The sequence below is a fragment of the Watersipora subatra genome, chromosome 4 (genome assembly GCF_963576615.1).
Source record: "Watersipora subatra chromosome 4, tzWatSuba1.1, whole genome shotgun sequence".
NCBI classification, from domain to species: Eukaryota; Metazoa; Bryozoa; class Gymnolaemata; order Cheilostomatida; family Watersiporidae; genus Watersipora; species Watersipora subatra.
Window position 1 is genome coordinate 39,417,591 of NC_088711.1, and position 26,773 is coordinate 39,444,363.

General features: G+C 39.6%; 2 protein-coding genes across 5 annotated transcripts in view; both read left to right on the forward strand.

Annotated features, from left to right (window-relative positions):
• The first annotated feature begins 13,792 nt into the window (after window positions 1-13,792).
• LOC137394239 (uncharacterized) lies at window positions 13,793-14,674 on the forward strand. Its single transcript, XM_068080961.1, has one exon. It carries the CDS (start codon window positions 13,793-13,795, stop codon window positions 14,672-14,674), a length of 882 nt encoding a protein of 293 aa, XP_067937062.1.
• A 6,622-nt stretch (window positions 14,675-21,296) lies between these two features.
• The window catches only part of LOC137393016 (ANK repeat-containing protein nipk-1-like), a 47,252-nt gene continuing 41,775 nt past the window's right edge, over window positions 21,297-26,773 (forward strand). For 3 of the 4 annotated variants that reach the window (XM_068079395.1, XM_068079397.1, XM_068079398.1), the window contains exons 1-3: window positions 21,297-21,434; window positions 22,133-22,418; window positions 23,258-24,023. In XM_068079395.1, the coding sequence (XP_067935496.1) occupies window positions 22,143-22,418; window positions 23,258-24,023 (1,042 nt within the window). In that variant the 5' untranslated portion in view covers window positions 21,297-21,434; window positions 22,133-22,142. The remainder of the gene's footprint in view (window positions 21,435-22,132; window positions 22,419-23,257; window positions 24,024-26,773) is intronic. The other variant, XM_068079396.1, reaches the window with a different exon arrangement.

The following is a 26,773-nucleotide window of genomic DNA, read 5'->3' on the forward strand; positions in this document are numbered from 1 at the left end:
CAATACAACTATTCTCTAATGCCCAGTGAGCAGCATCAATGCTGTGGCGGTGTTGGCTATTGCACAGTGTGCAGTGATAGATGCAGTGAGAGTGTTGCTAGTGCCCATTCACAGTGTCATATTCGCTAGGAACCCTTACATTACACTGTATTTACATGCACAGCACATTTTCGTAAAAACTCATCAACGAATCAAGTATCGAGTTAGCCTGTCTTGACAAACTGTTGTTTTTGCGGAGTTGTCAACCGGCGAGCGGGGCGAGCAAAACAACAGTTTGTCGCAAGAGGCACTGCGCCTAATGCATCAGCAGCACTGAAAGGGAGTTGTTCTCTTCCGTTTATGCGGCTTGGCTGCGATGTTATGTCGCTCACTCCATTGGTAATCATAACATATTTTGCGCAGAAACTTATGTAGAAAAAAATAAGATTACAGCGTTTAACCAGAGACCAGTCTCTGCGATAAACTTTAGTGGAACTTAAAAAATGTTCTTGTTAACAAATTTTATAAAGGTTTGCAAAAGGTAAAGTTTTAACAAACATTCGCCTGGCAATGGCCCAACGAAAGCGTAGAAACCTTCGGATGAACTTAGAATAAAATCGGCAAAATCGATCTTTGATAAAACGCTAAAAAAAATATGTCTTTTTTCTGAGTATTTTAACTGCAGTCAAGTTTAGCCTATTTTAATTTGAAAACGTCCTGGCAGTCACATCACCTAAAACAAACAAATCTCAAATAATAGAAAAAATGTTTATACTTTCCGATAAAAATTTTTAAAACTTTACATGAGATGCCCGGTTGAGGCCCTGTATGAAAGAAACCTGTTGGGGGATTACACAGCCCCCCTCCAAACTCCCAGATGCTCATAACTAGTCGCCTAACATTAGCCGCCCCAACTTGCAACCAGGGAATACAGGCCTGATGAGTGATGACGTGTTTACATCCTAGTTGGTTTTATGTAGTAATTATCTTTTGTATATTTGTACCAGCTGAATGCCCGGCATTACCCATGTAATAAAAAAGTCTTTAGGCAGAAAATTTATTCTTTTTCAACATATACAACTTTTACCATTCTAACTTTTAAACTTCATATCATGGAAAAACAGACAGACAGACAGCTGGACAGAAAGATATCCAAACAGACAACGAGGGACGGACAAACATTGAGATATATATATATATATATATATAAATTGTTTTCTCACCTCGGTTAACCCGTATGAGTGGTAATTTCTACTCTAACTCGGGTCTCCTACCAGAGACCTGGGAGTTTGAGCACTTGCCTCAAGGTCTTAGCTGTTCCCAATAGCGCACTTTTCTGCAATTCACCTGAGTTGATTACTGTTGGTATTTGGGCAAGCCACATTTTATGCGCCGGTGTTATTGCGCCCAGTGCCCCAATGACTACTGGAATTACAGTTGTTCTTACATCCCAGTATTTTTCAATTTCTTCTCCAAGAGGGAGATATTTCTCTACCTTTTCTTTTTCTTTGCTGGCTATATTGTAGTTATTGGGTACTGCTATATCTATTATAATAGCCCTCTTGTTCTCCTTGCCCACTACTACTATATCTGGTTGGTTTGCTAGGACATGCTTGTCAGTCCGGATGTAAAAGTCCCAGAGGATCTTAGCGCGGTCATTTTCATTGATCTTACCAAGAGCTTCCCACCAGTGTTGTGGTTTATTAAGGCCATACTCATCACATAGACTTCTATACACAACACTTGCGACATGATTATGCCGCTCAGTGTATGCGTTTCCTGCTAGCTGCTTGCATCCACTGATTATGTGTTGGATGGTCTCAGGTAGATCTTTGCACAGTCTGCATCTAGGATCGTCTCTAGTGTGACAGATTTTTGTTTGGAGTTGCCTTGTTAGGAGCACTTGCTCCTGGGCTGCCATGATTAGCGACTCTGTATTGGCCGTTAGGTTTCAGTTGTTCAGCCACATATATGTCTGGTGAAGATTGCCAACCTTAGATATTTGTCGGTGGTAAGCACCGTAAAAAGGTTTCATGTGCCAGTCAATTTCCTCATCATCAGGGCGAAGCTCCATTGTCAGAGCAGCCGATTGAAATTTAGCTAGCAACTTATGTGAAGTGGCCATGGAGGCTGCATAGGCTTTGATGCTTTGTTCTTCTTCTTTCACTGTCTGCTGTAAACTTTTGAGTCCCCTACCGCCATCTTTCCTATCGAGATACAATCTAGTAGTATCAGATTTTGGGTGGAGTGCTCCATGCATGGTCAACAGTTTACGAGTTGCTATATCTGTTTCCTTGATGACTTTCTCAGTCCACTTTATTATGCCTGCTGGATATCTTATTACTGGCAGTGCGTAGTTATTTATTGCCATGACTTGGTTCTTGGCATTGAGCTGGCTCCGTAGGACCTGCCGAAGACGTTTTTTTGTATTCGGTAATGGCTTTGCGACGTACCTCGGCTTTGTGGTTGATGTTGCTTTGCATAATCCCCAAGTACTTGTACCCTTCTTCTATATCTTTGATGGTACCATTTAGCATTATTAGGCCATCTGTGAGCATAGAATGGTCTTTCTTAAGAATTAGCCTTCCACATTTCTCAATACCGGTCATTCTGATGTCCTTGCTGTAGGACATCGGTATGACCTAAGTGAGGTGTATTAGCGAATCAATGTCCCTTTCTTTGTTAGCATACAGCTTGATGTCATTCATGTAGAAGAGGTGGTTTATCTTGGTGCCACTTTTAAACTGGTACCCATAGAGTCTTCTCCAGCATATTGCTTAGAGGGTTTAGGCATATGCAGAAGAGCAGTGGTGATAAGAAGTCACCTTGATAGATGCCTCGCTTAGTTTTTACACTCGCCAGCTTTTTGCCATTAGCCTCCAGTTCCGTCTTCCGTTTGGTCATTGACATATTGATGAATGCCACAAGAGCAGGGTGAGCATTGTACATACTGAGGCACTCAAGTATCCAATTTTGGGGAATTGAGTCATAGGCCTTTTTGTAGTCAATCCAAGCCATGGCAAGACTGTTATGCCTTTTTCTGCTGTCTTGACAGACCGTCCAATCCACCAGTAACTGATGTTTGGCTCCTCGGGTGTTGCGCCCAATTCCTTTCTGAACATTGGTCATATAGTGACTCATGTGCTCTTCCAGTTTGTCTGCAACTATTCCTGAGAGCAGTTTCCAGGTGGTGGGCAAGCACGTTATTGGTCGATAGTTTTTGGGAATCGGCTCCTGCTTTCGATCTTTTATCAGAAGTACACTTCGTTCTTTGGTTAGCCATTCTGGATGGTCAAATTGTTCTATTAGGCATTCCATCTGCTTAGCTATTCTAGTGTGAAGTAATGTCAATTTCTTCAACCAAAAGGCTTGAATCATGTCATGGCTAGGTGCTGCCCAGTTCTTCATACGCTGCACTCTGCACTTGATGTCCACTTCGCTGATGGTGAGTCCTTGCTGAGCCACAGTGTGTTGATGGCTCTCTTTAAGCCTCTTCAGCCAATTTGCAGTGGTGTTATGAGTAGTCTCTCTCTCCCAGATGTCTTTCCAGAACTTTGAGGTACTGGATCGGGGAGGATCTGACGTTGGCCTCTGCAGTTCACCTTTGAACTGGGAATACACTCTAGATGGATTATTTATGAACAGTTTGTTCATTCTCTTGTTGTCCCGCTCTTTGGTGTACCACTTCAGTCGTGCCGAGAGTGCTACTAGCTGCTGTTTGGCAGATTCTAGAGCTTCTATTGTGTTTTCCCTTTTTGGACGCTCCAAACTGTGGTTAGATCTTTCACTGAGCCGACTAACTTTCTTGCGCAAGTCCTTGATCTTATTTTGTAGCTTCAGCTGCTAGGATGGAATGGCTTGAAGCCTTATTGGCAGTGGCTTAATCCCCATCTCCTCCAAGATGACAGTTGCTGTACTGTAAATTAGGGCATTAGTCTCACTGATCGATGCAGTTGAGATTGACTCCAGTGCCAAGTTAATGTCTTCTAACAGCTTCTTAGGTATAGCCTTGCTAATTCTTCTGAGTGGTACCCTGCTTCCATAATCATTAGCAGCCGGCATCTTGTTGATGATATTTCCGCAAGCTCTTTCACCCTTGGGTCAAGGTCAAAGTGCATGTCTTCATCAACCCGTGAGTCAACACAAGATTGTGTATGTGTGACAGTGTGTGTTGATATGCACTCCTCGTTGGTCGAGGTTACTTAGGTGAACTGTTCACTAATTTCATCTACCTCAAGTTCCGATATGAGGTGCCGCTTGATTATGTTACTTCTTTGAGCTACAAGTAGCTTAGCGGTTAGTGGCAATTCAGGGCACATGTTTATCCGCAGTTGACGCATCCTTCCCATGTAGCCCCACTTTTGAGGTTCACTCATAAAGTAGCACTGCATGAGGTCCGTGTTACCAGTTCAAGTCCATTTCATCTGTTTTGAACCAGTAGCTCATTTTTTACTGCCTTGTCCTGGTTCAGCTACAGGCACCGCGGACCTTGTTTGACCGGGCGACGTCCGAGCCGGCATGGCTTTGATTATTGCACTCATCATAGAGGTTGTAGACATTATACAAGCAAGGGTCTTGTTTAAGGACTGCCAGAAAGGTGCAGTTGTTGGGGTTTGAACCTAGGACCTAATGATCACTGTCCCGACACCTTACCAACTGCACTATCCGTCCTGCTAATAATATATATACGTATATATATAGGCCTATACGTATATGTATATATATACATATATATATATGTATATATACATATGTATATACATATATATATGTATATATATATATACACATGTATATGTATATAGATAACTGTAGTGTATCTGTATTATGATTCAACATTCCTAAATACATCTTCACAAGTTTCAACAATCAATATACCAATTAGATGCTTAGAGTCTAATATTTATTATTCTCCTGGGAGTATAAATACCTTAAGACTCCATTTATGCTTCCCATTTGCAATCATGAAACCAAGACGCCAACTTGGCAATAGAATGTGATGTTTGTGAGAAATGAATGCATAGACTATGTTCTAAAATAAGAGATCTACAGAAGGGCCGTTTGCAATAACGATAATTTACTTTTCAAGTGTAGTTCTTATGAGATACCTACCGTGAAACCGCTAATTGAACGCCGTGTGTATCTGAAGGCCGTGTCTATTTTACCGCCACTACAGGGAAAGGGTTGAAAAGTAAAGTTCCATAGCATTCAAATAGAAGATTTACAGTATATTTGAGAGTAAAAGACAGTCATATAAGCCTGTTGCTATGTAGCTATTGTTAGTTTCTATTAATATCTTATCTCATACACTTCTAAGGATATAATCTGTGCGGCCAAAAACTATATGCTAGCTCATAAATGTAACCTGACACATTATTATTATACTGACTTTGCTGTCAACAAGACAGCAAAGTCAATATAATTATTTTTGCATTTTGCATTTTATGTCAGGACAACAAATTTAACTTTCATTTGAGATTACCATACTATATTTTTTTCTATGCATTGAATAGTCGACAAGGTACAATGAACCGGCTAGTAGACTTGGCACTGATAATAAAATATCGAGTTTTTTAAAAGTACAGATGTATCACTTAAAGCATAGATGTATCACTTAAAGTATAGATGTATCACCTAAAACATAGATGTATCACTGTATCACTAAGATGGTAAAAAGTCACTTGTTTCAATAAACTGCATTCCGATATTTTAGCCCCCCTTAATATGTGAATCGTAAGGCTACAAAAAGTATCTGGCATGACCATAGAGTAAATGGAATTGCACAATGTTTTCATGTGACAAGTTTATATGCATAACTAACTTTTAGCTTGGAACAATCTTAACCAAATTTTTATAGTTGACATAGTATAACTACACACATTTTTAACTCATCTGTATTATAAGTAGATGGAAGAATGTCCTGTGTATCAGGCAACTTATTTCAATGGGAATATTGTTTTTAGAAAACTGTAGTGCCCACACCATCTGCGACAAGGTAGGAGATCATTGATACAGCCATGCGAATAATCACATCAATCTTTTGCTTACACCAACAAACCCCTTGGTGCAGATGACAAAATTCACAAAAAATACCTGGTGGTGTTTCAATTATCCCTCAAAACTTGCCCCTCCACTTTTCTGCTCGTTAAGGCTGTTTCAATTGGACTTTACCCTCTTTGAAAATTTGTATACACAATGCATTGGTTTGTGGAAAAGTTAACAGCTGGTCTTGAGATGCTGCTATCAGTATTATTGGTGCGGACAATGAGCCAATAGCGATACTTTTTCGCTTATTGAAACATCCCCCTGGCAGGTGGCATTTCATCATTCATAGCAAATGGTCCAACCACTGAGAAAATATTTTGGTGCCGATGAAAGTATTCATAATTGGATTTCCATACTTTCTGTTTACAAGCCAGTCTATGTTCATTTTAGCTATTCTGCATGTCAAAGGCCTCATAACGACATCAATTTGGGCACGCCTGGTTGAGCAATGGGATTGTGTATCAGTTGCCATGAATGGTTTTGTCATTGGTGCATCATTATGGAACTGACAGATTTTGACCTTTCCACTACTGCTGTGGCTCAAGAATGCCAATGTAGGTGTGATCCTTATAAGTTAAATTTCTTTCTTTACATGCATGATACAAGATTTACGTTATGGCATATGTATAAGCTTGTTCTACATATCGTCATGATAAGGTTTTATATCTGCTTGTATCAACACGTATTGTTTCTGTTTATATTTTATAATGTACCATTTGTACGACGAAGGAGGTGCTTTTTGTCGTTTCGATAATGGCCAATTAGCACCAAGCTATCAGCTGGTATGTTTAATGGTTTTTGTGTGTTTTTAGTGTATACAAGTAGCCTACATGTTGAGAGATATTCGAATACTGGTTTATAGATTTGTTGATAATTTAATTTATTTTGAGCTTTCTATGAGTGAGGTATTATCTATAATATAGCAGGATATAACATAGATTTTCTTTCAGTTACGCTGGCCTGGCATGCATATTCTATTTCCAAGCAATTAATTTTGCGAATTATGCCTACATGTATGTGCAAACACAAAAGGAAACAAGGTTAAGTCGTAGATACAGGGCAGTAAGAAGATTTGGTTGTTGATAATGATATTGTAGGTCCCTGGTGCTCACTCAACCTGTTGTTCGACTTATTTACCACAATGTCTCATCGGTAACTTTTGAGGAGCACAATTCTGACTATTCTTTTTATTGTCAATCTGGCAGGTTAATCCATCTTGATCGTGTCCTGAACCAGATTTCGTTGATTTCTCACTGATGAGATGATCAGAAACCATCTCTTTCTACAACACAGTTGAATAGATATTCCAAATGACACAACAAAGCATAAATTTATGGTGTGAAGCGGATACAAAGATAAAGCTGAAACAACAAAAGTAGCAATTCATTACCTATATTAACCAAATCCAAACTATAAATTTGGTGTGGAAAAATAGATTAGTCTGATACATGTAGAAAAGTAGCAATGCTATTGACATCTATCATTAGTGAAGTACGACATCCCCTTATACATGATAATAACGCTATGTCACTCACTTTGCCTTAGTATTGCTGTTTTATCTGTTGATATCTCCACCACGTTTACATAACATTATTTTCAAACCAACAATCATACTTGGGGTGTTTTTGATGAAAGGCTTTTTGCAAAGGCTTCTTAGCAAGGCTCTGCAATAAAAAGATTAATTAAACAAAAAATTTAGAGGACCCCCAAACAGAAGCAAAGTTTATATACAGTACATACCCTATATATATATATATATATATATATATATATATATATATATATATATATATATATATATATATATATATATATATATATATATATATATATATATATATAGCATAATCTTTCAAGGGTTCAACGATTCATACACTATTAGTAACTAGACTAAAAAAGCTTTGTTCTGCAGGAATTAGCTGAGGTTTAGAGGAGAATTGCTGGTAGCAGACCTGCACTGGGGGAAGGTAAGATCGAGCTACATGTAGATAGGTCTGTGCCTATGTCAACTCCAAGCTCTGTGGTGCCATCCCCTGTGCAGCCGATTGTCGCCTAGGTGGAGACCTCCTACAGGATGCCTGCCGAGCCCGCCTCTTATTGGGGGAGAGCGAGGTAAAGACGGAAGAGACGGAGATGAGGTTGAGGAGTCATTACTGACCCAACCAAAAGACTCCGAGCTAGTCGGGGTTGGTGGAAGTAGTGATGGAAATGTTGTTGGAAGTAGTGTTGGTAGTGACAGTGGTCACGGTGAAAGTATTGGTAGCGGCGGAGTTCAGGGTGATGAAAAAGCGAGTACAGACTGGCGAAGGAGCTGGCAGTAACGAAGAGAGTATTTTTGGCAGTGACACATGGTCAGACAAACCAGAGGCTTATCCTATGAACATTACCCTCACAGACTCAGGTAATGAGCGATACAAGTAAGGCGAGTTACTACCTCTGGTTGTTGGTAGTAATAGTGTGGCCCAAAAAAAAAGAAAGGGCATGTTGTATTATGGATTTGTTAGGCTCAGGCTATATTGGTGTCTGAGCTCAAAGCAGTACAGGTGGTCTTAGCAATTACGGTGAGTGAATAAAGCGAGATAGAGCTAGCGAATAAAGCTAGTAGGTAAAGCTAGTAGATTAGGTAGTATAAGGCAGTATGGGGAGGATATAAAGAATTGTAACGATAGACCAAAGTTTTACTGCTTCTTCTTCACATCAATACATGTGAGTGTACTCATTTATACAACAGTTTCCGGAGTTTTCTGATGGGAGAGGATTTATCTTATACCGCATAAGAGCGTATCCTGCGACCGCAGGGCTTTTCTGATAGGAACTATATTTTACCGAGCGACTGGACTAGGCCGAGTTATCTCTGGGGCGACTAATCACAGATTCCTAATGTGGGCTCTGATTTGATCGATACATTCAAACATACATATATGTCAATTAAAACTAGACCTATATAATTGACTGTAAAGTAGCAAAACAAGGCAAAAAACTTTATTTGCTGAAATTAGCTCCTTACGAGTGGCTACCTTTCCCAATATGCTTTGCAACCGTGAAACAACTAGTATAGGCTTTTCTACAATATCCAACAGCCAGTCTGCCTTTGCTTTCTAACCACTGAATTATACTACCCCTAGAATGGCCAAGGTCATTTATCAGTGTAACAATTTGAATGCCATTTTGAACCATGCTACATGGTCACGCCCCCTTATACTAACCTAGCAACATTGTACAACATTTAATCTCAATGAGCTTGTGGGTGCTTTTATCCATCCCCAATCTTAATCAACCTATATATCAAAGTCAAGATAAAGATCTACATGTACATATTCATTCAACTTATATATCAAAGTCAAGCTAGCTAAAAATCTACAGATTTTAGGCTATTAAGTTTTTGTTGTACACTGTAGATGGCTATTGGCATGGTTTCAACAATAGGCAGACAACTCTATATGGGCTCTATATAATTTGCATTTCTTATCAACAGATGTTTCCACTGGATTTAAGGTTATCAATGACATTGCTCGCTTTACCAGCCCAGTGAACTTTAGCTTTAAAACGTATTGACTATTTAATAAGAGATCACAATAGTTGTATGCATCACCAAGAGCAGAAAACTGGCCACAACTGTTGTATACATCTGACTAATATCTCGCACCCTACATTGCTTTGTTCTAAGAGTGGTTGGAATGGCCTCGAGCTTAGATTAGCTTTAGCTATTGTGCCAGTAAGTCCCAACACTCAATATATCTTGATTTGTGTTATTCATTGAAATAGACCAAAAGCAAACTATAAATCTTAGCTACAGTATTCTTGACCACAAAATTTACTTGTGATTTAGAAAATAAATGATCTATGCATAGAAAATGAGCCAGATGCTCGGATGCTAATACAATGTCTAATAGCATTATATATAGAATAGTATATAATAAATTAAACAACTAAACGCCTTCGAACTGTACAAATTGTATGCATATATAAAGCAAACTATAAAACCTAATTACATTATACTTGACCATCAAATTTGCTTGTGATTCAGAAAATAAATGATCTATGCATAAAAAATTAATGAGCCAGATGCTCTGATGATCCTAATATAATGTCTAATAGCATTATAGTACATATAAATTATATAATAAATTGAACTACTACATGCCTGCAAACTGTACAATTTGTATGCATATATAAAGATAAGTCCTAAAAATAAATATTAACTTAAACTGGCTATAGACACTTTATGCTACAGCAACATAACAGTTCACTGTCCTCCAAATAATATGTTTTTGTGGCATTATGTCTGATGTTCACTTTATGTAAATCTAGGTTCCTTAAGTTGGCAAAGTGGTGCTGTCTTAAATCAAAGTATGTTTCAACCACTAAAGCTAGTAGTGAGAAGCTATGATTATCAATTCCTACAAAAGTGTCAGTACAATGTTGCTTTAATTCAAATATAGCATAGTGTGCAATCACTTCTTTTAAACAATTCTAAATCTTGAGATATTTCAAACATTGATTTGCCACCTTCAGATACTTTTCGGTGCAAAGAACAGTTGTTACAACACCATCAGAAGGAGAAATCAAGCCACCGTTGTTCTTAACTCTTAACAGAACATGAATATCATTATATTTGCTAATTTCCTTAGACTGAATTAGGGAGAGTCTACATGGCTCACAATGCATTTTTTAAGCAGTTTTCTGACAAGCCAACCAGATAGATATACAGCAAGAACAGGATGTGATGTAATGTTTAGCATTCCTTTGGGAAGCATAGTTTGTTTGTCAATAACATCTTCAACATAAATAATCATCACTACCAACAGTTGGTGGCACATAGGTAGTAGAAGCTTGTAACAATGCGGTGTCATCCATAGATCTGACATTACCAGTAGCTCCAGGTGTAACACCACATCTTGTAACCAAGCGCCTAAAGATATGCTGGAACTGCTCTACTGATGGGTTGTTGTTCCAGCCTGAAATAATAACAGTTATCCTTTGTTGCAATTGGAAATAAAATGGAAATAGTGCTAAAATATGAACTGAATAATAATGATTTTTAAAAGAAAATTGTTAGGCAGTTAAGGTATCAGCCAAAATGTCTTCATTACAATCAAACATATTAAGAAAATAGATTCACAGTCGAGCAATATCATGGTGTCTAGCAATATATGAATTGATTATATTTAGGCTTTGGCGCCCATTATCTTGAAGCTTGGTGGTATTATTTTTTGTATCATCCTTGATTGGGCCCACTTGATCTATTTTGCTTGAAAGCAGCGTGTGATCTGAAAAGCTATATCCAGATGTGAGATTACATACTGCAAAGCATAATATGTGCGTTTTCAGCTATACTTGGATGAGATGAATTAACAAGCACTGTTCTACATACCACACCTCTGCACAGCATTAAAGAGCAACTCTAGATGGTCTTGTGAGAACTTGTACATCAGCAGGTAATCTAAATGACCAGGCTTCAGTAGCTTCTCAACTAACCAAGCACTACATCAACAGCACACACCAATCCAGTAATGCAAACATGCCTACAAACAAACCACCAAAATATGTCAGTACATAAACATTGTTCATTTTTTACTGTACATGAGGGATGCCCAAATAGCGGCCTGCGGTGGCCCTCTATCAAATTTAACGTGGCCCACCTTACAAGGCCTCCAAAAAATTACTTTTTGCACATACTAGGAAAGCAACCCATTTTAGGCTGGTTTGTAAAGCTTTATGTAGAGTATTTCTCTATACAAATGGAGCACATAATGGCCCATAATCTAGATTCCATATTCACTAAAGACAACAAAACATAATTTGTTATTGACCCGTGGATTTAATTGTAAAGTAATATAATATATATATAGTTATAGAAATACAATAATGTTCTTAAACTCATATATATGGAACTTCACTTCATATCATCATACATCTTGTTGCCTACCAAAATTCTCAAATATTAAATATTGGCCCTCAATTAAAGACATTTGGGCACCCCTGCTGTACAGCAATATACATGTAAGTTAATGCAGGCTTATAACAATTATGCACTAATATCCCACCAAACTACATGATGCAGCTACTAGTCTAGAAAACTAAAAAGCAGAACAATATAAGCACAAAGATCATAAACTAAAAAAGGGAACAAACAATAAATGAAGAATATTTAAGCATAGAAACAAACTGAAATATTGTGAGAAAATAACATACCATATCAGGTAACCAAACAATAGATCATTACCAGAATATTACGTGCGCAATTCTGATCCAAACCAAAATTTGAATTAGTATTTCAGTATATTTCGACCATAACGAAGAGATAAGAAGCGAACAGTAAAACAAGGCAACAAGTTCAACAAAAAATGTAGTACCACTTAGTGTTGTATAAAGGTGTATCATCCATTGTTCTCAAACTCATATGATATGTCTTTGTGTCTAGTAAAAACAGAGTTAGACACTCCATACTAGACAACCGTATAGGCCGTTTATAGCCACGGCCAGCAACTGACTGACTATTGAGAATATCAAATAGTATATCAACTTTCTGCAGAAACACAACAAGAAACCACCTTTACTAACATTGGCTGAATTTTAATATCTACAACTTATGGTATATGTTAAGCTACATTCTTCCAACTGTGATCACACTGCCATGCATGACATCAAAATTTCCAATAACAAGTCTTTGCAGTATCAAATTGCAGTTACACATGGGAAAATAGACTCACACGCACTAAACTGAATGAACTCAACTGTGGCATCACAGTCACGAAACTGGCAAATCTAGCTCTTTCAGGGTAATTAAAAAATCAGCCACTGATGCAGATAACACCTGAGTAGCAAGAGAAATCTATAATGGTGCGTTTACACTGGCCGACACCGACTCCGATTAGGTGCTAATACCCCGACTCAGACAGGTACCTCAGACATTTCACGTATGGGTGCTGACACCGACTCCCCCTTTACATTGCAACGATCAAACGATTTTTGTCGGTACCAACAGCCAATCACAGCGCTTCGCCGTTCTGACCTTCACCCGACCAATTATATACTAGTACTACACTACTACTACTGCTCCTACTACTACCGCTAGAAGCAACTACTGAATGCCGAGCAATGAATGAATGATGAGGCAATGAAAGTCCGAGCAAAGAACTGTACGTACAGTTCTTTCGTCCGAGTAATTATAATAAATAAAATGAATAATGAAGAAGATTGAATGGTGAATGTATATTTTGTAAGGTAATACCGCACAGGAATTACGATCTGTATTTACGACATCACGGGCGGAGGAGATCAAGGACAAAGGAAGGAAGGGGATGTTTCCGGTGGAGGGAGATCGGCTGGAGAAAAGGGAGGACCGGAGGCTACGACGAGAGCGGGACTATTCTGGGCGCGGTTCACGGAGGAGGAGCAACTGACGTACGCATAATCAAGTAAGATCATATAGCTTCATATGGTGTCAGAATATATCGAACCTACAAGCGTAATCGTGTAAAACGTTGCTGTTTGTGTGACGGTATTTTACAACGGCGAGCTCGACAAGGCACAGATTCTCTGGAAGCTGTTGCATTGAGGCAAAGGATCGGATATTTGCTGAGATATCGCAGGAGAAGGCTTACTTTGTGTGGAGCAAAATTTTGCTACCCTGACTCTTAAAGACAATATAGTGAATTATACTGTCACTCTCATATATTTTGGTGTTATCTAACTTGTTTCCTGTTAATCACGATCCATAGTATCTTCTTGATTGTGGTGAGCTGCCAATAAAACAGTATAGATTATGTCTGCTAGTGGAGAAACCAAGCCTGAAAAGTTTGTAAAGCCCTTGGATTTTTCCTCAGGCAACCTGGCTACCGCCTGGAAAGTTTTTAAAGAGCAGTTTAATATATATGTGATTGTGAAGAAACTACGAGAACTCACTGTAGACGAACAGATCGGCCACATGCTTATGGCCATGGGTAGTGACTCGGTACCAGTTTACAATCAGTTCACCTTCGTGCCATCTGACGAAAACAAAAAGAAAACACTGGCCAACTGCATCAAATTTTTTGATGCGTATTTTGAGCCTGTTAAAAATGTTATTTTTGAGCGCTCAGTGTTTAATAAGATGACTCAGCAACCTGGCCAATCTCTTCACCAGTTTATAGTTAAACTCCAAGTTCAGAGTGAGAATTGTGACTACGGCGATATGCGAGATGACTTGGTAAGGGATAGAATAGTGGTGGGGGTGCGTGACATCGAGCTTCGCAAGTACCTGATTGATGTGCCTGATCTCACACTCAGGTTATGCATTCAAAAGGCGAAGCAATATGTATCAAATCAGGAGCATGTAGCTGCAATGGCGTCTACGTCTGGGGCTCTGGGTCCCGGTAAAGAAGAGTATGCTGGGAATGTAGACTCGGTACAGCGATATAAACCTAAATCGTCTAAACAAATGACTGACACTGAGAAAAACAGGAGCAGTAACGCAAAGGACCAGCCATGCTCAAAATGTGGAAAGTGGAAGCATTTTGGTGGTCGTTGCCCGGCAGAAAGGTCAAGCTGCAACAAATGCAAGAGAAAAGGTCACTGGGCAAAAATGTGCAAAGGAGCCCAGCAACTATCTGCACTGGAGGAAAATGACGATGGAGTAGATAGCTTGTTTTTAGGAAATTACCAATGACTAAGCCGCATAAACTACATTGATACCATTGACACCATCTCGGAAACAGAAAATGCCTGGTACGTAGAGTTACAGATGAACTCAAAAAATGTGAAATTTAAAGTAGACTCGGGTGCTGCAGTTTCGGCTATTCCAGTTAGTGTCTGCGATGCTCTTGGGTTGAAACTGACACCTACTACTCGAGAATTGTTCGGCGCGGGAAACACTAAGCTTACAGTACCTGGAGCGGCTATCGTTGAACTATCTCATGAAGGAAGACGCCACAAAGAGAGTGTTTACATTGTTGAAGGGCTTGCTAGTCCTCTGTTAGGCAAACCGGCGATCAAACAGCTGGGCATTCTCAAAGTGTCTGAAATCGCAGAAGGTTCGTCAGCAGGTTGGAAAGAGATGTTTCCGTCATTGTTCTCAGGCTTAGGTACCATGAAATCCAGAGTTCATATTCAGCTGAAAGATGAAAGAACTCCTTTTGCTCAGTCTACTCCTAGAAGAATAACTGCAGCTCGGCGCCGGCCATTACAAGAAGAGCTCCACCGAATGGAGAGGATCGGAGTTATCCAGAGGATAGAGGAGCCCACAGACTGGTGCGCTCCTTGTATAGTTGTGCCCAAGAAAGATGGGAAGATCAGAGTATGCATAGATTTTACCCGCCTGAATAAAGCAGTAAAAAGGGCTTACCACCCGCTTCCAGCCACTGATAAGACAATAGCCAGTCTGGGTAAGTCACGAGTGTTCTCGAAATTAGATGCAAACAGCGGGTATTGGCAGCTTCGGTTGGATGAAAGTTCGCAGAAACTGACTACTTTTATCACACCGTTTGGTAGGTTTTTCTGCAAGCGTTTGCCTTTTGGCATTTCATCGGCTCCCGAAATATTCCAGAGGGAGATGCAGAAGGCTCTGGAGGGCATTGAAGGTGTGTTATGTCAAATGGATGACATCTTAATCCATACGGAAACTGAAGATGAACACGTCAGTAAAGTGAAAGAAGTGTTATCACGTCTGGCTTCTGCAGGCATTACTCTAAATGAAGAAAAGTGTGAGTTCTCTCGAACTCGTATCACCTTTTTGGGTCATGTAATAGACGAGTCAGGTATTCATGCAGATCCAGGAAAAGTATCAGCCATACAAGATTTCCCTATTCCTAAAAACAGGAAAGGCTTAAAGAGATTCCTTGGTATGGTCAATTATCTTGGTAAGTTTATGTCTACCCTAGCAGATGACACCATAAAGATGAGATCTCTCCTCAAGCTGAAGGATAACGATTGGTATTGGACAGCTGAAATGACCGAAGAGTTTGAGGTGCTGAAGCAAAAGATCTCCTCTTACCCGGTGCTAGTCCCATTTGATATGGAAGCCGAGACTTGGCTTTCCACCGACGCTTCCTCCTATGGTTTAGGAGCGGCGATTTTCCAGAAAACTGTTGATGGCTTCAAGCCTATAGCATTGGCGTCGCGGGCCCTTACGGATACAGAAAAGCGGTATGCCCAAATAGAAAAGGAGGCTCTGGCCATGTGTTGGGCAGCAGAAAAGTTCTACTACTATCTAGCTGGCCACGACTTCAAAATCGAAACAGACCACAAACCTCTGGTATCGATTATGGCGGAGAAAGAACTGTTCAAACTCCCCAATCGTGTTCAGAGATTTCGTTTGCGCATGATGCGGTTTTCGTATGATGTCACATACATCCCTGGAGAGAAGTTGATAGTTGCTGATGCTTTGAGCAGAGCTCCAGCAGGAACAGAAAAAGTGTCAGAACCGGAGCCGTTACTCATTCAGGAAATGATGGAAGAGCTTCCGATATCTCGAACCAGAAGAGAGCTACTCGAAGTTGCCCTTTCAACAGACCCCACAGCCAATCAATTAATGAGGTATATTCAAGAGGGTTGGCCAAACTACCGTGATCTGCCTCAATATCTGAAAAAGTACAATTCGTTCAAAGAGGAGTTGACTGTTGTGGGAGGATTGCTTTTTTATTACAACAGATTGTATATTCCCTTGAGTGAACGAGAGGGGGTCCTGCAGGACATTCACAGGGGGCATCTGGGGGAGAACCACTGCTTCAGAAAAGCCCAGAGTACGATTTGGTGGCCAGGGATGTCTCAGGACATCAGAGAAATGGTTAAGCGCTGCAACACATGCATTCGCTTTAGGAAAGTACCCACTGAGCCATTGATCCCTACTCCTCTCCCAGAGAGACCCTGGTGGCAGCTTGCAATGGACTTCTGCGCCGTTGATGAAAAAGGTGATGAGTATTTGGTTATTAGTGACTACTATTATTATAGCCGGTTCATGATTGCTGAAAAGTTTCCCCGAGCCACTGCTGCAGAGATGTGCAGAACTGTCAACAAGGTCATATGTACATTAGGGGTACCTCACATTATTGTAACAGACAACGGTCCACAGTTCATTTCTGAAAACTTCGCTCAGCTAATGAAGAAATGGGACATTATTCATCGAACCAGTTCCCCTAGAAACCCCCAAGCAAATGGTCATGCAGAGAGAGCGGTGCAAACATTCAAGAAGCTTGTGGCAAAAAACGTTGAGATTGAATCTGCAGTTATGTGCTATAATGACAGTCCTTTGCAGAATGGCTATACCCCTGCCCAGCTGCTCATGGGAAGAGGGTTGAATTCAATGGGATATCTCGTCAACAGTCCAGTAGATGTAAAGAAGTTTCGCGCTTATGAAGCTGACTACAGAGGTAGGCAGGCTCATACTTTCAATCAATGGCACAGGGCGGTTGAACGGGACCAAGTGCCTGTCGGAACTCGGGTGGTTCTCAACGACCCCTCAGCCAAACCATTGAGAGCTGTTGTGATGGCGTCCTCTGGCAGAGAAGTTGCGCTGAAGACTGACAATGGAGCCATGCTGCGCAGGAACAGAAAACTAGTGCAAGTTGATAAACCTATTGAGTCGTTCCCATCTGATGAGAAATGTATATCAAGAGAAGATAGCGCTCATCCTACACTGAACACTAGAAGTGAAGCGAGCACCAGTCAGGTAACCATGTTACCTAGGAGAGAGAACTCGACAGATACCGGACCTCGGCAGGCGCCTGTGCCAAATGCACCTGCTTCCGAACCTCTGCAGTTACAGACTCCTCAAGTGAATAGGACCATTGAGCGGTCACCTCCCTCGAAAAGCGGTTGTTCTCCGCAGGCACCGACTGCGGCTCCCACTAGGAAGCGCAAAGAGAATAAGAGATCAACCAATCTCAGTCTTCAGCCTCAGCCAGCACTCATCCCCTCTAATACTCATCGTCAGGGTGTACAGACCCATCAGACACGGGCTGGGAGAGTTGTAAAACCTCCAGATAAACTCAACCTGTAATGGGTTATTCTTTGTTTTGTAAATATTGTCTGTCTTTATACTCACTGACTTTCATGTGGCTAACATTGTTATTCTACTAATTTCGAGTTTTGTTCCCCCCATGATGCGGCGACGTCTTTAAAGATTTGCATAAATCTTGAGGGGAAAGTGTAAGGTAATACCGCACAGGAATTACGATCTGTATTTACGACATCACGGGCGGAGGAGATCAAGGACAAAGGAAGGAAGGGGATGTTTCCGGTGGAGGGAGATCGGCTGGAGAAAAGGGAGGACCGGAGGCTACGACGAGAGCGGGACTATTCTGGGCGCGGTTCACGGAGGAGGAGCAACTGACGTACGCATAATCAAGTAAGATCATATAGCTTCATATATTTGTGGTAGTAGTAGTGTGGTGGACGCCGGGCCAACACTTTACACTTCTTGTAATTATATGTTTGTATATATTTTATATGTCTGTAAATATTTTATTATATGGGTTGTCCTTTTTATTCCCTTTTTATTGTTGGCCTTGTTACTCGTTATGCTATCAATTGTCGTCGTTTATGTTGTCATATCAACGCACTAGCGGGCCTAATTATTGGCCATTTAAACATTGTTAGCCGGTGTTCTCACTCGGTCCCGTTAGCCGGAACGGGCAATTTTATTGCATACATGTATAAGGGAGCAACGCTCACTTAGTAGACAGAGCAAATGGCCGTACGCTCATCGGCTAGTGAATTTCCTTCGCTAATAAAACATTGGATGAAATCACACGCAATTTATTTCTGTATGACATAATCTAGATCGTGCCAAGTAAGGGCAGGCAAATTCCTTTACAGTAGTACTAGTAGTAGAAATAGTAGTAGTACTAGTCGTACAACTGGCTATTCACTTTTAATTAATTTAAATTACAGAACTAACTTGATTTTTTGGTACACTCGCGTTCACATCGTTGCTAGCCATGCTGGTTCACTATCAAAAAGAGAACGAGGGAAAGGTTAATGACAGTCTCCTAGCCTCTCATTAAACCTAGCCCTTTCGTTTCATAAGCTTAGCACTGTCGTTAAAGCCTAGGCTCATTTAATCAGAGGCTCCTAGCTTCTGATTGGCTGATGAGCGTCTGATTTGTCAGTGCAACCGGGCACTGCTGGGTTTCTCCGACACCGACTTTCAGATCGGTGCCGACACCGATCTTTCTGTTCACACCTACCGACACCGACTCATCAAATTTGTCTGTGCACGACAAAATCGGCCAGTGTAAACGCACCATAAAAGTTATAAGCATACAGATAAGCACACTAACTAAGCTAAATTGGCTAAACCAATATTGGTGAATTAGCCTGCCTTGGCATGCCTACAATGATGTATGAGAACAGTGACTGTTGTTATCTGAATTTAGCAGCACCAGTACTGACCTACTTTGCCTCCAACACCAGCCAAGATGACTCAACCAGCAGCACAAATTAATTCTAGTAAAAACAGTCAACGATAGTAATGCGTAAAATACTAAAATCAGGCCAAGGTTTACTAAATGCTGGCTGTGAGTAGTAACAGAAGCAAGCTACTAACCAGCTATTAGCAAGCTACTATGTACTAACCAGCTACTAGCAAGCTTATAACCAGCTACTACTAACCAGTTGCTAGCAAGCTACTACTAACCAGTTGCTAGCAAGCTACTACTAACCAGCTACTAGCGCTTATAACCAGCTACTAGCAAAATACTAATCAGCTACTACTAGCAAGCTACTACTAACCAGCTATTAGCAAGCTACTACTAACCAGTTGCTAGCAAGCTACTACTAACCAGCTACGAGCGAGCTTCTAACCAGCTACGAGCAAGCTTCTAACAAGTTTCTAACCAGCAGCTAGCAAGCTACTAACCAGCTACTACTAACAACTGCTAGCAAGCTACTACTAACCAGCTGCGAGCAAGCTTCTAACCAGCTACTAGGAATCTTTTAACCAGCTACTAGCAAACTTCTAGGCAGCTACTAGCAAAATTCTAAGCAGCTACTGCCTACTAGCAAGCTTTTTCTAAACAGCTACTGCTGTACTAGTGCTACTAATGCAGGAATAAAACGCTAAACCCACTTGTGGAAGGATATATTTTTAACCCTCCGCGTTTCAGGGTTGTCGTAGTGATAGCAATGAATAGCAAAGCACTGATTTACAGCAGATAAATGAATTTCTTTCTTGGGATAACTATGATTTGGCGTTTCTCTAATTACAGTGGAAAGCCCATGTAGCACTTTTCAAGATGGCGCTCAAATTGTCACACGAACGTTTATTGGTTTAGATAGGCTAATGCCAATCCAGGGGTAGTATAAGTCTAGTATAAGATAGTATAAATCTGGATCTGGATGATGTTTAGTCCCTAGAGCCTCATGAGAAGCAAGAGAGGGACCCTCCGATCGCTAGGTCTTTTTTTGTTAGTCCGCTACAATCTCCCCAGTGCGGATCTCCCGAGGTGTCCTGAGGATGAATCCCTGCATAAACTGACCCGAGTCACAGGAGAGGGCGTTAAGATTGTTAGAACGTGTGGTCATGTTGTGAGTAGATGCGTTCATTTCGGTTAGTGTGTTATGGATGGAAACGTATCTTTGTTTGATACGATATTAATGTACAAAGACAATCTCTGTTGCTGTCTTCTGTGTTTTAAAGACTTTAAACCACACATGAGTTTTTCTTCTGAGACGGACACCTCTCTACCTTTAATATTTTTAATGAACCTCACAGCTTTATTTTGTATGCGTTCCAGCATGTCGGAATGCGTGGCTGTATGAGGGTCCCAGACCTCGGCTGCGTATTCAAGAACAGGTCGACACAGCTGCTTATAAGCAATCAATTTCACTGCGACTGGGGCATCACTAATAGTATTTTTTAACAATCCAAGGATGCGTGATGCTTTCATACAAATATATTCAATATGTGTATTCCACTTGTTGTCTTTTGAAAGGTACACACCAAGGTATTTTACAGTGTCACATGTGATTAAAGGGATGTTCCCGAGATGGTAATTTATGGGGTATTTGTTTGTAAGAGAGGTTTGTTTGTAAGAGAGGAAATGTTTCTACCTATTTTCTAACCAATCGTTTGCATTCTTACATTTGCGTTTGATACGGTAGATGAAATTCATAGCACGGGTGCGCTCTATCTAACATCGCAGAGGTGAGGCTAGTGAAGATTTGTTCTTCAATTGGGTTATCACCGTCCAATCAGTAAAGGAATTCCTACTCGTTGTCCAATGAACGTATACAGACGATAAGGATGAGGAACTAGCGAAGTGTTTTTGTAGCGCGCATCGGACAATTCTCGACTCATGTATCGCATGGACTTATTTAGTGCTCGTACGTTTCACTAGTTAGACAATTTTACTCGAGCTGAAAGTGAGTAGATCAGTATATCGTTTGGGTGAAAAGAATTTCAGAAATTTCGAATTTCTGAACATTTTATGGTAAGTAGTGCTTATGGTATGTTTACTAAGGTGTTGGAAATTACTAGGGTTGCAGCCAACGGCTTCCATAAAAAACGATACAATACAAGCTCTAACGGGTTAAGTAATGAACAGAAGTTGTATGCAGTATTTTGCGAATCAGTTTGTTTTCAATTATAATTAGAAAAAAACAGTTAACAGTACTGTATAGGAAATGTTTGAACAACATTAGCGTGCGAAGTTGCTCTCAAGATACGTAATAGGCTATTTTAGTCATCATAACTGACTTAACTATCGTTAATAAGTTGTAAAGTTTCAGGACAAATGGGACAATTTTTAGTATTTTAGAGGCCTATCACCTTACTGTTTGGTGTGTTTGTTAATATTGTGCTTCACATTAGCTTTGCTACAACTTTTTCGACAGTGTATTGTACATATGATCGCCATTTGCATCTTCTTAACCTGTGGCTGCTCAACTTCTACCAACAATTATTAAAGAATAGCTAAGAATATTTGATTTACTACTTCAAGATTCCGAAAAAGTTTGCTACTCACCTGCTTTTCATGTGCTACAATTATTAACGAAATTATCCAATCATTTGTTTGTTGACTTTACGAACTGTAACGAACTGGAAGTTAGTAATTGTTTGTGTGTACTTTATTATCATTGTAGTAATTTGCTGTGACTCATTGCATCATATTGTACTGTTTTTTAATAGTTGATTGATTATGGCAACGACTGCAAATGTCAAAAGGTATTCAAAAGATGCTACTTACGTCAACATACAAACAAAAGACATTGATTCACTTGCTGAAAATTTGGGAAAGGTTTCATTAGAGCCTAAAATTTCATCAGCCGAAGCTGGACAGGTAACATTACATCGACAAGATCGGGTTAAAGACAAAGATGAGGTTAAAGAGGAAGAAAGTGCTGAGCCTATATACGCCAATTGCAGAGGACCTGAAAATGGGATACCTAGTTCTTCTTATGTGACAGACTGGCCGGTGAGTTATGTATTTAGCACAGGATGGTTTGGTCTTTAATTCTTTGAACCCTTGACAGCTTCGTCAATGTGTATCAGTATCCTTGGGAAAGTTACCAAAAAGTAGGACATTTGAGTATTGACATTTTTACATGTACTATATCTAGATCTGATCATAATATGTAATCATATATTGGAATCTGCTCATAATCAAATGATATTTGGTGAAACATTGGAAAACAAGTTAACAACACACCGGAAATGTCACTAAATAAAGGAATTATTTTTTGGACATTTTTTCAAAACAGTCACAATTAAATGATTTTCACAAATTCTGGAAATGTTTGCGGTATCAACATATCCATTGAGCACACATTCAACACTTTCCTGACAGTTTCCTGACTCATAATCATCAGCAAAATTATAGTTAGTATTGCATAATTCTTCATCTCCATCTATCGCAGAAAATACATGATTGGTATTTAATTTTTTGTGATATCAAAAATTAGATTTTGATATACTACTAAAATTGTTATAATAATGAAGAATGTCAATAAAGATATTAAAAACAGTAAAAATATAAGGAAAATGTCTACCCTAACGCTATGTGTAAGAATTAATTTAATTAGTTTACCGTTAAGCGCTGTTACTCGGAAAGATCATTCATACACAGAGCCATGTGACTACTGGTATACCGGCTGTGAGAGTTTCTGACACACGCTACACAATGCCGGAATACCAGTCGTCAGGTTTCAGATTGTTAATAAAGGATACTAAATTCTTTGCGTTAAAAGTGCCTTTCATAAAATCCTAGTTCCTTTTCGTTTTCTAACAGCTTATGTCTGTTCATTTTTGTGATAGGCCGCACAGCACACAGCATATCATTCGGGGTCCAAAAGAGGCCCTGGCTATCAAAGCATGCCCGATTCTGAAAAGTACTTAAGACCACAGTACCAGTCATTTATGACGACACACTTGTTTCGACGAGCCGAAGAGAACGAGGATCCTTATTACGTGAACCAACAGGCTCAAAGCAATCCTTGTGATAACATACCAAGACCTAACCAACAAATCTGCAACTTAACATCTGCGACAAACAGGAAGCCTGTTCCTGACCCAAGATCTTATGGATTTCACCCGCTCCAAACGCCTAACCAAAGCACTTTCAGCGACCTAATGCTCAATGATTACATTCTCAATGGGCCAAATGGCCCTATGCAAACCCATCAGCCAGCCACCACTGTGTCACACATGTCAGGGGACAGACAGTTTCCTACCACACATGCAGACTCCACCCGGCTGGAGTACTATGTTTCGAACTCTTCTTCCTACCCCCCTTCAAATGAGAGCCTCGGTTCTCCTGGTCAGCACAGCTGTAGCACCCAGCATTCTCCTTCACCGCGATCAACATCTCAGTCGAGTTCGCCTCCACACGTTTATGGTAATATACATTCATCTCAACTTCCCGTAACCTCATCCTTTGTACAACACCCTTCACCGAGCTGCAGCCAGACAGCATGGTCACCTTTAACAGATGTGAGTACGTCTGATGACGTTTCTTTCTACCCGCTACAATCAGAAGCCGGCAACAAATACGAGAATGTCAACTTGCCTCAACCACAAGGTCGTAAGTGTTAAACCTCAGTTGAGCTGTGTAGCTGCCCGATTCCATAGCTTAGGGGTTTTATATCTAGAACATTTATGTGGTGATTTAAAATGATCAGATTCATTGCTCTTTTCATGGTGAGCCGCTGTTCAGTCAGAGAAGATTGTAGATAACCGTGTTTCATTATTATACTATTATTCAAGTAGGTTGCTACGTTTAAACCCGAAGAACATCCCCGGCTGTTATACTATGTTTATATATTATATTATATTATATATATAATATATATATAATATATTATATATATTTATATTATACTATGGAGTATGTTTTATGTGACTGATAATCTAGTTACTTAAGTCTATCTAGTTGTCAGTTGAAAATTAACTTGCGCAAAATTTTTTTAGATTTTATCACAAAGTAACAGCGTTTTTCTATTATTTACGATTGTTTTTAGTGTTTGAGGTGATCTGGCTGCCAGTAGGTTTCAAGATTGAGATCAACAAAACTTGGTCGGGATTAAATAAATATTTAAAGTATTTTTAATCAATACTGGGTCATACAGCATCCACACTTTTCTTTTTATACTAGAATAAAAGAATCAGACTTTTATTAATTAAAAGAAATTAAAGTTCTATATAAATTTAAGTTGTTCTTTATACCTGAGCAAAGCTAGTTATGTCTGCTTGACAGAATTTAACTGGTATTCCGTCTTGAATATCGCTCTTGAAGACCTAAATCATATAATATCGTTTGTAAATCATGCGACCAATTTATGCGAAAGAGTTTACTTGCATGCACATGTAGTGACTCACAAAGTTGCAGTATTTTGATGTACTTCCTAGCTGCATGTTGAAAATTACTTTTGATGTCGACAAAGTTATTAATCCCTTTTTTTCTTTGTCAAAATTTTCGTAATAAGTGATCGTATGCCGAGGTTTGACTGTATAAAGGAGAGGAACTGCATGAAATGTAGTGATGTCATGCGCTGCAGTAACCTGCTTGGCTTGTCACTAAAATAGCATGAGTTTATTAACTCTATTACTTCTATCACTGCTGCTACTACTACTATTACTACCACTAGTACTACTACCACTAGTGGTAGTAGTACTAGTGGTAGTAGTAATAGTACTTCTACTACTACTATCACTATTACTACTAATACTATTACTACTACTATTACTGCTGCTAATAATGCTACGTAGGACTATCACTATTATTACTGCTATTTCACCTCTCTAGCAACAAATAACTTGCACACCAAAAAATGTATTTCATACATGATATATTCCTATCAAGAAGGCATGCCAGTTGTTCAAGGTTTCAGTTGTGTTGTTAGGCGTGGTCACGTTTTAGGCCTTTAGTACTCTAGAGATATATTTGATAACCGCAAGTACATATCTCTCGCTATAATGGAAGTGAAATAGTTCTGTACTGAAAGGTTTAGTGTCTAGTGGCGGGTGCTTATATTCGTAAAGATATACGTCAGATGACTGCGGATGTTAAACCAGTTGAAGGAATATTTTAGGTATTCGAGTCGATGTTTGGTAGATCTACTGTATTCCAGTTTATACTGAAGTCACCATAGGAATATAGAATAGTCCTTACTTTCCTCTAACCTTGTGTCAAGATGTTTCAGTTCAATATTGATGTGAACTTTATGAGCACCGGTCAGTGCATTTAAAGCAGATTAGACCATGAAACATAAAATAATAAAGTAAATTATGTGTATTGAAAGAAAAAGCTCTTTTTGAATAACACTGCTCTATGATGTAAATTGGTAAGATGATGGTGGTATCAGGTGTAGTGGTTTTCTGGGGAAGTAGGTATGTAATGGATGGTCAGACAGATTGGAGATACGATTTGAGTATTTTAGACAGTAAATATCTAATAACACAGTTAGCTCATCAGTATTAAGTGTATTTAGACATTAGGGCATTTAGACGCTGATCATAGTTGTTCATATCAAGTGACATAACCCTAAAGCATAATTTTTAAAAGCGTTCTAATTTTTCCTTATCAGTTTTTGATACAATGGGATACCAGCTTGGTGCAGGCTAAGACAAAATGAATCCCTCTGGTTAGAACCTTCCATCAAAAAGCTCTGGTTTTAAGTTAATAAATAAATGGTTTGGTATTTCCTCTCGATGCTGTAGGCAAATAATTCCACCATTCGATCTTGTAACTTTCTGTTCTTTTTTGTTAAAGATAAACATTCACCAAATTTTATTAGGTTTCATCAGCAAGCATCGACATTTTTCTATGGCTTACTATTGTTGTTGATGTTTGAGGCGCTCTTACTGCCAGGATGTGTTAAGATTGAAATTGACAAAACTTGATCGCGCTTAAGACACTCAGATTCACGCGAAAGTGCGATTATGACATCACTAGTTGCAAAGAGGCTGATCAAATAGAGACCCGTAATTATGCACCTTGGACGTAATAGCGATACCAATAACTAGAGAGACCGGCAGCCGTGCAACTAGTCACATCATTTCGGCATGAGTTTTCTTCCGAGCATTTTACCTGCGATCAAGTTTTGTTGATTTTTATCTTGAAACATCCTGGCAGTCAGATCACTTCAAGCATCAAAAGAAATCGCAAATGATAGAAAAATACTGATACGTTCAGATGAAATTTTGTGTGAGTTCATATTTAAGTTGCGGTCTGCCAGTATATATTGTCTGTACATGTAGGTCTATCACGTATGCAGTAGCTCGTTCTATACTACTCACTGATTTCTCATCGTCTATATGAATCTCAAAGTTTCT